Source organism: Girardinichthys multiradiatus, chromosome 12 (assembly GCF_021462225.1).
Source record: "Girardinichthys multiradiatus isolate DD_20200921_A chromosome 12, DD_fGirMul_XY1, whole genome shotgun sequence".
In the NCBI taxonomy this organism is placed as follows: domain Eukaryota; kingdom Metazoa; phylum Chordata; class Actinopteri; order Cyprinodontiformes; family Goodeidae; genus Girardinichthys; species Girardinichthys multiradiatus.
In genome coordinates, this window is record NC_061805.1 from 28,909,083 (window position 1) to 28,922,667 (window position 13,585).

Genomic DNA, 13,585 nt, shown 5'->3' on the forward strand with positions numbered 1-13,585 from the left:
CCCTTGGCCAGGGATGTATTCAACTCTGCTGACCTCGACTGGGGACATTATCGGGCGGTGGAAGGAGTACTTCGAGGATCTCCTCAATCCTGCCATCATGCATTCCCTGGTGGAAACAGAGGCTGGGGACTCAGGATTGGACTCTTTCATCACCCGGGCTGAAGTCACCGAGGTGGTTAAAAAGCTCCGCGGCAGCAGGGCTTCGGGGTTGGATGAAATCCACCCCGAGTACCTCAAGTCTTTGGATGTTGTGGGGCTGTCATGGTTGACACGCCTCTTCAACATTGCGTGGCGGACGGGGACAGTGCCTTTGGATTGGCAGACTGGGGTGGTGGTCCCCCTACATAAGAAGGGTGACCGGAGGGTGTGTTCCAACTACAGGGGGATCACACTCCTCAGCCTCCCTGGTAAGGCCTACGCCAGGGTATTGGAGAGGAGAGTCCAGCCGATAGTCGAACCCCGGCTTCAGGAGGAGCAGTGTGGTTTTCGTCCCGGATGTGGAACACTGTACCAGCTCTATACCCTCTACAGGGAACTCGAGGGTTCATGGGAGTTTGCCCAACCGGTTCACATGTGTTTTGTGGACCTGGAGAAAGCATTCGACTGTGTCCCTCGTGATGCCCTGTGGGGGGTGCTCCAGGAGTATGGAATTGGGGGCCCTTTATTAGGAGCCATCCGGTCTCTGTACAAGCGGAGCAGGAGTTTGGTCCGCATTGCCGGCACTAAGTCGGACCTGTTCCCGGTGCATGTTGGACTCCGGCAGGGCTGCCCTTTGTCATCGGTTCTGTTCATAACTTTTATGGACAGGATTTCTAGGCGCAGCCAATGGCTGGAGGGGGTCTGGTTTGGGGACCAGAGGATTTTGTCTCTTCTTTTTGCAGATGACATGGTCCTGCTGGCCCCCTCTAGCCAAGACCTACAGCATGCACTGGGGCGATTCGCAGCCGAGTGTGAAGCGGCTGGGATGAAGCTCAGCTCCTCCAAGTCCGAGGCCATGGTACTCGACCGGAAAAGAATGGCTTGTCCTCTTCAGATTGGAGGGGAGTTCCTGCCTCAAGTGGAGGAGTTTAAGTATCTCGGGGTCTTGTTCACGAGTGAGAGAAGAATGGAGCGGGAGATCGACAGATGGATTGGTGCGGCTGCCACAGTAATGGGGCGCTGTGCCGGTCCATTGTGGTGAAGAGAGAGCTGAGCCGAAAAGCGAAGCTCTCGATTTATCGGTCGGTCTACGTTCCTACCCTCACCTATTGCTATGAACTTTGGGTCATGACCGAAAGAACAAGATCCCGGATACAAGTGGCTGAAATGAGCTTCCTCCGTAGGATGGCCGGGCACTCCTAGAGATAGGGTGAAGAGCTCGGCCATCTGGGAGGGGCTCGGAGTAGAGCCGCTGCTCCTCCACATCGAGAGGAGCCAGTTGAGGTGGCTCGGGTATCTATATTGGATGCCTCTTGGACGCCTCCCTCCGGAGGTGTTCTAGGAGGCCCAGGGGACGACGTCTTGGTGTCTCTACTGAGTCTGCTGCCCCCGTGACCCGGTCCCAGATAAGGTGGAAGACGACGAGTACGAGTATAAATTTCAACCCAACTGTACGTGAAGCTTGTTTTGTTGGGGATTCATTGAAAAAAACTAAAATAATGCAACTGATTCACAAATCATAAAAAATATAATTAATAAAAAAAACATTTTTATTCATCTGTACTATCAATAAAGGACATGATTATTTAAATCTTTCATTTTAAAAATAATGTTACATTATAAAGAATCAAATCAACCAAAACAAAGACATTCAAAAGTAAACTGAAAACATTTTCTCTTTAGGTCAGCATGTTTGCATTTTACACCAATGGCCAGATAAAGCATTTGGACATCACAATTAAACTTTCTGCACCTTACAGTAACAGAGAATACTAAAAAATGCAAAAGAAATCAGAAGAGGTGATCTGGTACTGAAGGAGTTTCATTGGCAGTTCTCCATCAAACACAAACATTACAGGCTCATTGTTTATTAAGCGGGTACATCACTTTGAATCTGCCTCCACCTCAAACTGGTTGATATCTTCCTTCAAAATGTGACAATTTTCTCATTTGGATTAGGAAAATAAACAAAGCCGCTTAAAAAAATATCAACACCTCTTCAACATATGATTGGGTTTTGTATTAAGAGGCAGATTATATTATGAAGCCACAAAAAACAAATAGTAAAATCTGGACATGAATTAGTTCCTACCAGTTTATTAATGATGCAAAGGTTTTGATAACAGAAAAAGTTTTATTTACGTATGTTTTTCTTTATTTCACTATGTAACGATCTCCCATTGTTTGTAGTCTTTCAGTCCGTCAGCTGCATAACATCTAAACGTTTAGTACAACAGCCACAACCTACAGCAATGAAATTATTTAGATATGCAAAGAGCATTCTAGTAAGATAACTTCTAACTACAAGATTATTGTAGTCTTGGAACAGGCAACTGATAAAGCATGAAAATAAAAATGTATTTCATCACAACTACATTACGGAGACATCTGTTAAATATATATCTTGTCCTGCATAAATCACAAGGCAACCCGATTTTCCTACAATACATTTTAATTGACTTTTTGTTACTTTTGGTGCCTACAACTAGTTTATATTTGCACTTACCCAGTTTCCATCTCAGTATAACTTCACTCTGAAATGCACAAACTCGTCTCAGAGTTGGAGTTAATGTCTACTGGCTTCAAGAAGCCACAAAGCCCAACACAATGTTGCTGCTTTGTGTAAATGTTTACAGTTACGTTACAGCAGTTCTTAGACGTCCCTGCCGGCTACAAACACGGAGGATGCAGCAGAATGTGGGTGCGCCAAGCGAATTCGCCAACAAATTGAAACATTCAACCTCCAACAGAATCAGCAGCTTTAGATGTTGACACAAAACTAGTCAAAAAAAAAAAAAAAAAGCAGATAAGTCCAGGAGCAGCAGCATCTCGGATTTACACATAAGCCTTTCCAGCATACTTGTTACAGTTTTCCCACCTTTTTCTATTAGATGCACAAAGCTGCAAATAATGATCCATTTGATGTTTTGCAGAATAAAACACAACTCAGAAGGAAATGCTTGAAAATTTCTACAATAGTGTAGAATTGATGATTGAATATAAAATATAAATACCTTGCAATAAAAATATGTTTCAAACAAAACATCTGAATCATCTATAAAAGGGCTCTATTTTTAAATAAACAGGAACGGACTTTTCCATCTGTTAAAGGAAAATTAGGTGACAGGGTAGGAGATCCAGGAATATGGACTTGAAGTGAATTCAAATACAAAAGAAATGTTCTAAGAGGAATTATCCAGGAGAAAGTCGAAGCCTTGTTAAAGATGCTATAACGAGAGCTGTAATGCAGAGCCCTCTGCTGGCTGATGTGTGTCACAGCAACCTCACAGATGTTGAAGCTCATCCCAGTATTTCACACCCCTGAAACCCAACAGGGTTACGTTGACATCCGAGTTCATAGCTGCTATCGAGTGACCATAACAAGTCATCAGAATCTTCTCATTTTAATCTACGTTGACGTGACCCAAATGGTATCAAGTCTTGAGCTATCTTCAGTTACGTTTGACATTCACTAAAATGACTGAAGAGTTGTTGAAATAACAAAAATGGAAATGGCACATGACGGATGTTCAAAGGAGAAAACAAAAACAGGTAAACTGATCGCCCAAATGGAACCAAGAAAGCTCTGCGACTTGGTTCGGTTTTTGCTGAGTTTGCTTGGTTGCTGCATTGAGCTGCGGTGCACATCTTCTGTTCTCTGAATGAGACATCTGCAGGATTCTTCAGTTTTGTCTCTGCAAAAACAATAATTCAACTCAGTTAGTCAAACATAGTAAAAGTGGTGATATCATAAAGCTGCTGGTGCATCCCAAATTAGTATATTACCTAAAAGTTAATTTAGTTCAACTTAATTCTATTCAAAATCTAACACCCATAATATATAGATTGATGTATCGGGTTCTATTCTGGTAATTGTAATGGTTATAGATTATAACAAATAAAACTCCAAAATTCAGTTTCTCAGAAAATAATCATTTTTATTAGAGAAATATTATGTTATGGTGAACACAGTCATGGGGAAGACTGACTTTACATTTGTCCAAGAGACAGAAAATTAGGTGGAAGGAAAATGTGTGGTAGAAAAAGGTGCACAAGCAATGGAGATGACTGTAGGACTGAGAGAATTGGGAATCAAGACCCGTTCAAGTATTTGCGTGAGATTCACAAGGTGTAACCTTTGCCTGGAGTCAGGGCTCCTAAAGCTTCTGAATAAAAACGTATCCAGGACATGGGCTCACACTGTTGCATTCCTTCTGTGAGCCCACTCCTTAATCAGAAATAACTTCAGAATTGTCTTACTCAAGTAAGGAGAAAAGGGACTGGACTATTTATCTGTGTTCCAAAGTCCTCTTTCCAGATGAAAGACAAACTGATGCTGATTTTATTTTCTGGAAGGACTTGGCACCTGCCCACACTGACAGAAGTACCAATATCTACTTTTATGATCACTGTGCTTGAAGGATGAGAGACAGCAGATCCAACAATGTAGACAAGAGCCCAGACCAAGTGCTGAGTGCATATACTGTACCATACATGGACATACTTTCAGAAGGTCAACACCTCTGGATTAAAAATCACTTTCATTGGTTTTATGTAAAATTCTCATTTTTAATAATATGAATGTTAAGTTTTCATTAGCTGTGAGCCACATTACTCAAAATTACCAGAACCAAATGCTTAAAATAGATCATCCAATCTGTAATGACTATATGTGAGTTTTACCAACATTTAGTCATTGAAATATTAAGTTATTGAGATGCACCTGTACATGATAAGATGTTAACTGATGAAAACGCAGGACCTAAAGGGTTGTGATTATACAGAGTTTATTTCTCTATGATTACTGTGTAATCCTAAATTATAGTCCAATAAGAAAGCAAATAAATCCCTGTAGGTAAAGCATGAGTATGTATTTCAGCATGTACCTTAGATCTGAGCAAGTGCCGCTTGTTTGTCGGCTTCAAACTCTCCTTCGTTCTCATCGTCTCCATTGTAGTCAGCCATTTCCTCCTCCATGTTTTTATCTGTCAAAAATATAAAAGTAGAAGGAAAAAAGATTTGTTTCCCAGCCACACATATCAAAAGTATTTTAAAAAGAAAGAGCAACTATTTTCGTCTGTTTTACTTCTCTGTTCTTTCTCCAGATCAACTCCGCCAACTACTTGCTCGTCTGCGTCATATTCGTCTGGTTCCTCAAGTCTCTGACCATTAGCCGTCTCATCTGTCTTTCCTTGACCAATCAGCATGTCCTCCATCCCAGGATCTGATTCTAAAAATATTGCCGTTTAGAATTATGTCGCTGACACTAAAAATAGTTTTTATATGATGTGTTTAATGCTGTGAGATCTTCACCTTCAGTCTGAGCACCTTCCTCGTGAATGTCCATCACCTCTATTTCTTTATCATTCATCAGATTGTTTGTTAAACCTTTACCGGTCGTTTCCTCTGCCTTTTCTGTTTTACCCTCTCTCTTTTTTTGCTGCAGTTTACTTTGAGTCCCTGAAGCAGTTGATAGAACATTCTGGACTTTAGAAAGTCCATCTGCAGGACGCTTTTCTGGCGATTCTGGAAGTGAAATCATTTTTTTACTAACTAATCCTTACTTTAAGTACATCTTTTTTAAACATGTTTATAAATATGCATTAAAAATAACACTAGGACCAATGCAATGTTGGGTCAAACATCATTAGCAAGGTTAACAGACACTGTAACTTTACATCTTTGTTTTACATTTACATGAAATGAACTGTGGCATCCATGTTTTTCTCTTACCTTTGTAAATATCGATATCGTTGGTGAGGAGCAGCTCAGGAGCTTTATTTCCTTTGCCCTGAGAGATGGTTGAAATCTGGCTCACTACAGCCATTGGTCCAGCCTCACTGGGAACAGCCTTCAATGTCGGGTCTTCTTTCAATGCTCCGAAATCGGAGTTTTTCTGCTGAGGGGTAAAGCGTCAGAAATCACATACAGCGTGAAATGTAACCGTTTCAGGGTTTTCACAAAGTAACCAAAACTTTTTTTAAACATTTCTAACTTGTGGCTTATTTGTCACCCTCTCTTTCCGCCTGATCCCAAAGCAAAGACTCATGACATATTTTTAGCTATAAAGCATCCTTGAACAGCCAAACAAGGAAGCTAAGTTACCTGTCCGGGATCACCTGGAGGCGAGACCTCTTCCTGCATATTCTTCTGAGCTTCCAGTTTAACAGCAGCCACTTTCTCATCACAGAGCATCTTTTGGGACAGGACCTGGGACTGACAGTGGGCCCTGCAATAAAACCACAAAGAGGCCGATTCACATTAACCAGGATTTACATCGCCTCGCACAAGTATCAATTTCCTAACGTTTTGCACAGTTTGTCACATTACAAACACACACTTCAGTGTACTGAACTGGGATTTTATGTGATTGACAAACACAAAGCTGTGCATAATTTTAAGGTGGAAACGCCATGATACGTGGTTTTTAAAATATTTTCCAAATGACAAGTGATGCAACCTTCTACTTACATGTCAACGGTGAATTTATTGTTGAGGGTGCTTGTGTTGGCTTGGCAACTCTGCAGCTCTTTCTGAAGCTTCCCCAAGTCATCATTTAGCTGATTCAGCTGACCTGCAGACCAGACACAGAGTAAGAGAAGTTTGCTCCAAAGTTCTTCAAGCTGGTATGGTCAGTCATCTTCTCACAACCAGAGGTTACATTTTAACCGCTACCTTTAAGTTCCTCGATAGTTTTGGTGCTGGAGGATATATTTTGCTGTAGTTTGGCCTGCAGGCAAAAAACAAAAGTAGCATTAATCGTAACAGCTGCTTTCAATCTGCAAATCTTGTTATTGGTTAGAGTGATCACCTTCTCTTGGGTGTAGGTGTTCTGGATATCATCAAGTTCTTTATTGTGAAGGCTTTCAATGTGACTGATCTGCTGCATCTGTTTCTGGACCTGCTCCTGAAACTCGTTCTTCTTCATCTCCACTACGCCTCGCTCATTCGCTCCACGTCGCACCTGGCCTTCCAGCTCATATAGCTTGGTCTTTGTTGAAAGACACAACGATAAAATCTGGGTCAACTCATGTCACCCCATTTGTGCTCATCTCAAATTTGGACAAAATGACGTCATGGTTGATAATAACAATATGTGAGATGGGGAGATATGGACAACGCAATATATGGAGACATATGGGTGTGGATGTTTCTTCTGGACGCATTTTATATGTCTAGAAGCCAAAAAACAACTAAATAAGAGTTTAAATAATGCACCAAAATATGTCATCAGGTCTCAAGTCTGCCCTGGCAGCGTTTAGACATGAGGATGCTTAACCTTCTGCACAAAGGCATGATATACACACACACACACACACACACACACACACACACACACACACACACACACACACTCTTGTTTTGCTATATGTAGTGAGGACCATGTGTTGACTCCCATTGACTTCCATTGATTTTCAGTCATTTTCAACCCTTTCTATGCCCTAACCCTGACAATAACCCTAAACCTAACTATTACCAGTGCATGCCTAACCCTAACCTGAACCTAAACTCAATTCACACCTTAGTCCTAAACCTAACTGTTAGCAAAATAGGTCGTGAGGACCAGCAAAATGTCCTCACTTTGGTACAAATGGTCCTCAATTTGATGGTGAAATCGGGAAAATGGTTCTCACTGTGATGCCAAGACAGGAACACACACACACACACACACACACACACACACACACACACACACACACACACAGTATAAATTGCACAAAAAAAAGAAAAAGCAAGCAAATTGTGCACTAAGCAGAACTTGCAATTAAAGGAAAAAAGAAGCAAGCATGCCTTCCGGATTAAGCCAGAGCAATGTTTTAATCAGTCATTTAAATGAGCTGAAAGTTTTTCAGAATCAGGTATTCAGAAGATTGTTAGACAGGTGAGGACTGTAGAAACCAGAAGCTGCTTCTCCGTCTTGCTGTAAAAGTAAATGAAACCCCTGTTGGGTCTGAATAGGATGTGTTTAAGCTTTAGACCCTGGATCACATTAAATAATGCCATGTTTCACTTTACTGGCTTGGATTAGGTGGTTGAAGAACTAGTGAGATGTGTTCTGCCTTATTAGATGCAGCATTCTAGACCAGAAATGCTTTCTGATTAATATTAAGACTATGAAGACAGTCTTATGGCTACTAACTTATTTGGAGTTGTCTCTATCTGACTGTTCAAATTCAGGTCAAAGTAAAGAAATTAGATCTGATTTTGACTTTAGACTCAACATTAGAATCTTATCTGATAACTAGGATTTATCTTTAAAACTTGCATTGTGATTTAAGGTGGCATATTTGTGTCACTGAAAAGGACAGATAAACTTCCTTAGAATTCCTTCAATTATCTGCTCATCACGGCCGTCAACGTGGGATTTGTTGAGGTTGGCTGTAAATGAAATTCCTGACCTCATTTTGTACACATGCTATCCAAATCTACTTTACTGTTCGTTGTAAATACAGGGGTTGGACAATGAAACTGAAACACCTGGTTTTAGACCACAATAATTTATTAGGATGGTGTAGGGCCTCCTTTTGCGGTCAATACAGCATTAATTCATCTTGGGAATGACATATACAAGTCCTGCACAGTGGTCAGAGGGATTTTAAGCCATTCTTCTTGCAGGATAGTGGCCAGGTCACTACGTGATACTGGTGGAGAAAAACGTTTCCTGACTCGCTCCTCCAAAACACCCCAAAGTGGCTCAATAATATTTAGATGTGGTGACTGTGCAGGCCATGGGAGATGTTCAACTTCACTTTCATGTTCATCAAACCAATCTTTCACCAGTCTTGCTGTGTGTATTGGTGCATTGTCATCCTGATACACGGCACCACCTTCAGGATACAATGTTTGAACCATTGGATGCACATGGTCCTCAAGAATGGTTCGGTAGTCCTTGGCAGTGACGCGCCCATCTAGTACAAGTATTGGGCCAAGGGAATGCCATGATATGGCAGCCCAAACCATCACTGATCCACCCCCATGCTTCACTCTGGGCATGCAACAGTCTGGGTGGTACGCTTCTTTGGGGCTTCTCCACACCGTAAATCTCCCGGATGTGGGGAAAACAGTAAAGGTGGACTCATCAGAGAACAATACATGTTTCACATTGTCCACAGCCCAAGATTTGCGCTCCTTGCACCATTGAAACCGACGTTTGGCATTGGCATGAGTGACCAAAGGTTTGGCTATAGCAGCCCGGCCGTGTATATTGACCCTGTGGAGCTCCCGACGGACAGTTCTGGTGGAAACAGGAGAGTTGAGGTGCACATTTAATTCTGCCGTGATTTGGGCAGCCGTGGTTTTATGTTTTTTGGATACAATCTGGGTTAGCACCCGAACATCCCTTTCAGACAGCTTCCTCTTGCGTCCACAGTTAATCCTGTTGGATGCGGTTCGTCCTTCTTGGTGGTATGCTGACATTACCATGGATACCGTGGCTCTTGATACATCACAAAGACTTGCTGTCTTGGTCACAGATGCGCCAGCAAGACGTGCACCAACAATTTGTCCTCTTTTGAACTCTGGTATGTCACCCATAATGTTGTGTGCATTTCAATATTTTGAGCTAAACTGTGCTCTTACCCTGCTAATTGAACCTTCACACTCTGCTCTTACTGGTGCAATGTGCAATCAATGAAGACTGGCTACCAGGCTGGTCCAATTTAGCCATGAAACCTCCCACACTAAAATGACAGGTGTTTCAGTTTCATTGTCCAACCCCTGTAGATCATTTCCAACATGGTTCAGATATGCAAAATTACAAAATGGAGAAGGTCCAAAATGAGCAACACCAAGCAAGATTTGCCTGAAGTCACTGGGTTTTAAATTTCTCATTGACTAATGCAGGCATTCTTTTACAATATCATCATAAACAATAAACTTCATTGTGATTCACTCAGCGGTCCATCTCAGCTACCAACATACCAGTGAATTATTGTATTTGTGAAGTTGCAGGTTTACGTGTTTAGTATCTAATAATGCATTTATGCATGCACAGTTTAGCTTCATGCAAGTGTTGTGCTTTATGGTGGTTCCCTGTTTAATTTTTAAAGTAGGTGACTATGTACATGTCTGATCTAACTATAGGAAATGAGACAATATTTCATAGCCTTTAAATACCTCATCCACTTAAACTACAAGCACATTTCCTGTTGTAAACCAACGTACGTTGTACCATTTCTTGTTCAACTAATGTTTTGGCTTTAGGATCAGAATCTAAATCCTGAAAACACATATGTGCACACAAGGAAAAAATGCTTCCAACACTTATCCACTGGTGTTGTCTTTCACAGCCAAGACAGCAAGAAGAGCAACCTGATTCATTACCAGGGTTTGGCAGATACATGAAGCAATAAGCAAGCAATGCAACAACCAGAAATGGAGTCATTTGAGGCAAACAAGAAAACTGACAAATGTATGGAAAGTTTGTCTGAAAAGACTATTTGAATGTTCTTTATGTAAGTGAAAATATAAAAACCCAGTTTTCAACAGACAAACACACACATATAGGTTTGCCTACCTGTAGCTCCAGGTTGCGAGAACTGGACACCCAGTAGTTAAAGCCCAAAACCAAAATACAGGCAATTAGGGCGGCCACCATCAAAGGAGGGGCTCTTCCCCCACGGCGACCATTCCCCAGTCCACCCATGGCTGTCTACAAAGCGGATACACAAATTAATCACGGTCTTCAGAATTACATTTTAATTTATATGCATGCCTCGAGTCAGCAAAAGAAAGACCTGAACACATAACCTTCCAGATACGAGAACATGTTTACAATGAGATATTAGAGATACTGAACTCACCAGAGAACAAGGGAGATGCCGCATTAAAGATTAAACGTTTAGAAGAACTTTTGTTCAGCTATGCTTGATTAAATAAAACCTTAATGGTGCCTGGCAAGAAAAAAACAAAACTTTTCTACATTACAGCCACAAACTTCAATGTATTGAGATTTTATACGACAGATCAGCACCAAGTAATGCATAACTGTAAAGTAGGAGGCATGTTTTAATACTGTGAGAATGAAAATCTGAAAAGTGTGGCGTGGATACTGGGAACATTTTTAGGTCTTGTCACAGATTTTCTATGTGATTTAGGTCTGTACTTCAGGACCTAGGGTCATGTGCAGTGTTGGTTTTGTGCCATGAATAACATTTTCCATGTAGGTCAAAAAGGTCAGTTTAGGTATTTTCTGACCAGTGCACGTTTTCCATATATTTCCTGTGTTCCCTAAACGGCTTGTAGCAAACTGTAAATAAGCTCTCTAATAGCTTTTTTCCATCACTAGCCTTCCTTTTGCCACTTTCCATAAGGTCAGATCTGTGGAGTACACAACACATCGTTGTTTTGCCAACAGATTCTCCTACTGAGCTTTGGATGTCCAGAGCTCCTCCGGTGTTGCACCATGAGTCTTTGGGCTCGTTCTTCAAATCATACTATCAAATCAGGCTGCCAAGACCATGTCTCGATGAGTAAGAGAAGTGCATTTTCAGATAAAGAACTGAACAGTGCTCTATGAGATGTTCAAAGCTTGGGATATTGTGTTATAATTTAGTTCTGATTAAAAACTTCTCCACAACTCTGTCCCTTACCAGTCTGCTGTATTTCTTATAATGCTGTTTGATTTCTTATGTTCTCTAACAAACATCTGAGGCATTCACAGAACAACTGCATTTATACTCAGAGTAAATTAGACACAGTTGGTTGCACTGGATTTCATTTGGGGGCATCAGAATGCATTCATAAGGACACCAAACCTTTCTGATTTTTATTTGGCCTATATATCCTTTTTCCTTCTACATCGCAATAATGTGCTAGTTTAGGATGACCTATCCATTAAACCCCCAAACATTAAAGTTAGGCATTTGTAATATAACAAAATGAAAAAAAAATGTAAAGAGGTATGAATACTTTTGCAAGGCCATGGAAAATCTAACTCTCCTTTAGCTCCTTTTTTAATGCAAATTATATGGCAAAGGTGGAAGAAAAGAAAGAAGTCCATAGCAGAACAGTGAACGATGTTACACTATGGTGATTTCACCTAAAACGTCAACTGTTGGTAAAATCACATAAGCTTCATGCTTCTCAAAAAACAGAGATTCGCCTGGAGAGACAATGATAATCTGTACAAACATGAAAATGACAGAAACACAAAATGCGCCTCCCTGTCACACATCAGCCTTCCGCATCAAAGCTAGTTTAAAATGTGCGTTTGGGTTTGTGGTGAACAGAGATGGTCATATTTTCTAACGGTAATGACGATCAGCATTGCACAAACATTAAAAAATGGTTCCGTTGTACCATCGATCAGGATCGAGAAGTGCACCAATGCAGCCAGAGGTAATGTTATGTAGATGATGTCATGAAATCTTAACTATATGAACTATTAAAATGAAAGGCAGAGCAACATGACCTGACAATTTACTTACAAGAGCCACCAGCACAGCTTTAGTATATCAGAAGCTAAAGCTAACACTGTTAGCAACAAAATTGTTCCCCGTTAACATTGAGATAGCTCAAAAACCATTAACTTACCAGATGTGAACGATAAAGACAAATAAAAAAATGTCTAGTTTATGATGTGATAATCTTTAATATATTCAAAACGCAGACCGCTTCTTCAGAGAATGTTCAAAGCTACAACACTCGGTAGCTCGCTGACATTACTGTCATACAAACAGCCGAGCCTGAGAAAAGCAGTCTGTGTGGCGCAGAGGAACACTGTCCGGTGATGCCTCTAAGGGCCCTACTACATTCGCCTTATTTACGTAGCAAAAAAGACACATAACTATAATAAAAATGTACGCATCGAAATAACTAAACGGCATTTTTGTTGCAAGAAAAAAACACTGTTTTGGTGTGCTGTCAGTTTGCGCTTTTTTAAATTATAGCTTAATTAAACGTCCGATTTATAAACAGAACGTTAGGAAAAAACGTTTTCTAGAACGAGCACGTGAACGCAGCACTGGCAAACCACTTTATTCTAAACTGTAGATCAAGATAATGTTTTTAAAATTAATTTCAGTTAATTTAGTTAAAACTAAATGTTATCTATCTATCTATCTATCTATCTATCTATCTATCTATCTATCTATCTATCTATCTATCTATCTATCTATCTATCTATCTATCTATCTATCTATCTATCTATCTATCTATCTATCTATCTATCTATCTATCTATCTATTATCACCTTGTGAATATCCCCAAAATTCTTCAATGAGTCTTCCTCATCATATACTCATTGGGTTGATTGAGCACCTTTTTCTACCACACGCTTTCCCTCTCCTCAGCTTTCATTAATATGTTTGGATATTTCCCTGACTCAGAATAAGGCCAGATCTGTCTGAGAATAAATTTGGTTTCTCAGCATTTCAAGTGTTGAGGGAATCCTTACATTACCAAATCAACAGTTTACCATGATTGTGTAGACCAGAACATGGCTAAA

General features: G+C 40.6%; 1 protein-coding gene across 3 annotated transcripts; it reads right to left on the reverse strand.

Annotated features, from left to right (window-relative positions):
- Positions 1-1,660: 1,660 nt before the first annotated feature.
- golm1 (golgi membrane protein 1) lies at positions 1,661-12,847 on the reverse strand. 3 transcript variants are annotated; one of them, XM_047382714.1, is made up of 11 exons: positions 12,673-12,847; positions 10,655-10,789; positions 6,950-7,129; positions 6,814-6,868; positions 6,610-6,712; positions 6,244-6,367; positions 5,872-6,037; positions 5,452-5,664; positions 5,225-5,362; positions 5,025-5,123; positions 1,661-3,833 (listed from the first exon to the last, which is right to left on the reverse strand). In XM_047382714.1, exons 2-10 carry the CDS (start codon positions 10,781-10,783, stop codon positions 5,026-5,028), a joined length of 1,206 nt encoding a protein of 401 aa, XP_047238670.1. In that variant the 5' UTR covers positions 10,784-10,789; positions 12,673-12,847; the 3' UTR covers positions 1,661-3,833; position 5,025. The 3 variants fall into 3 exon arrangements, with proteins under 3 accessions (XP_047238670.1, XP_047238669.1, XP_047238668.1); XM_047382713.1 differs by having other exon boundaries at positions 5,225-5,368; positions 5,872-6,034; positions 12,673-12,846; XM_047382712.1 differs by having other exon boundaries at positions 5,225-5,368; positions 12,673-12,845.
- Between the last annotated feature and the right edge of the window lie 738 nt (positions 12,848-13,585).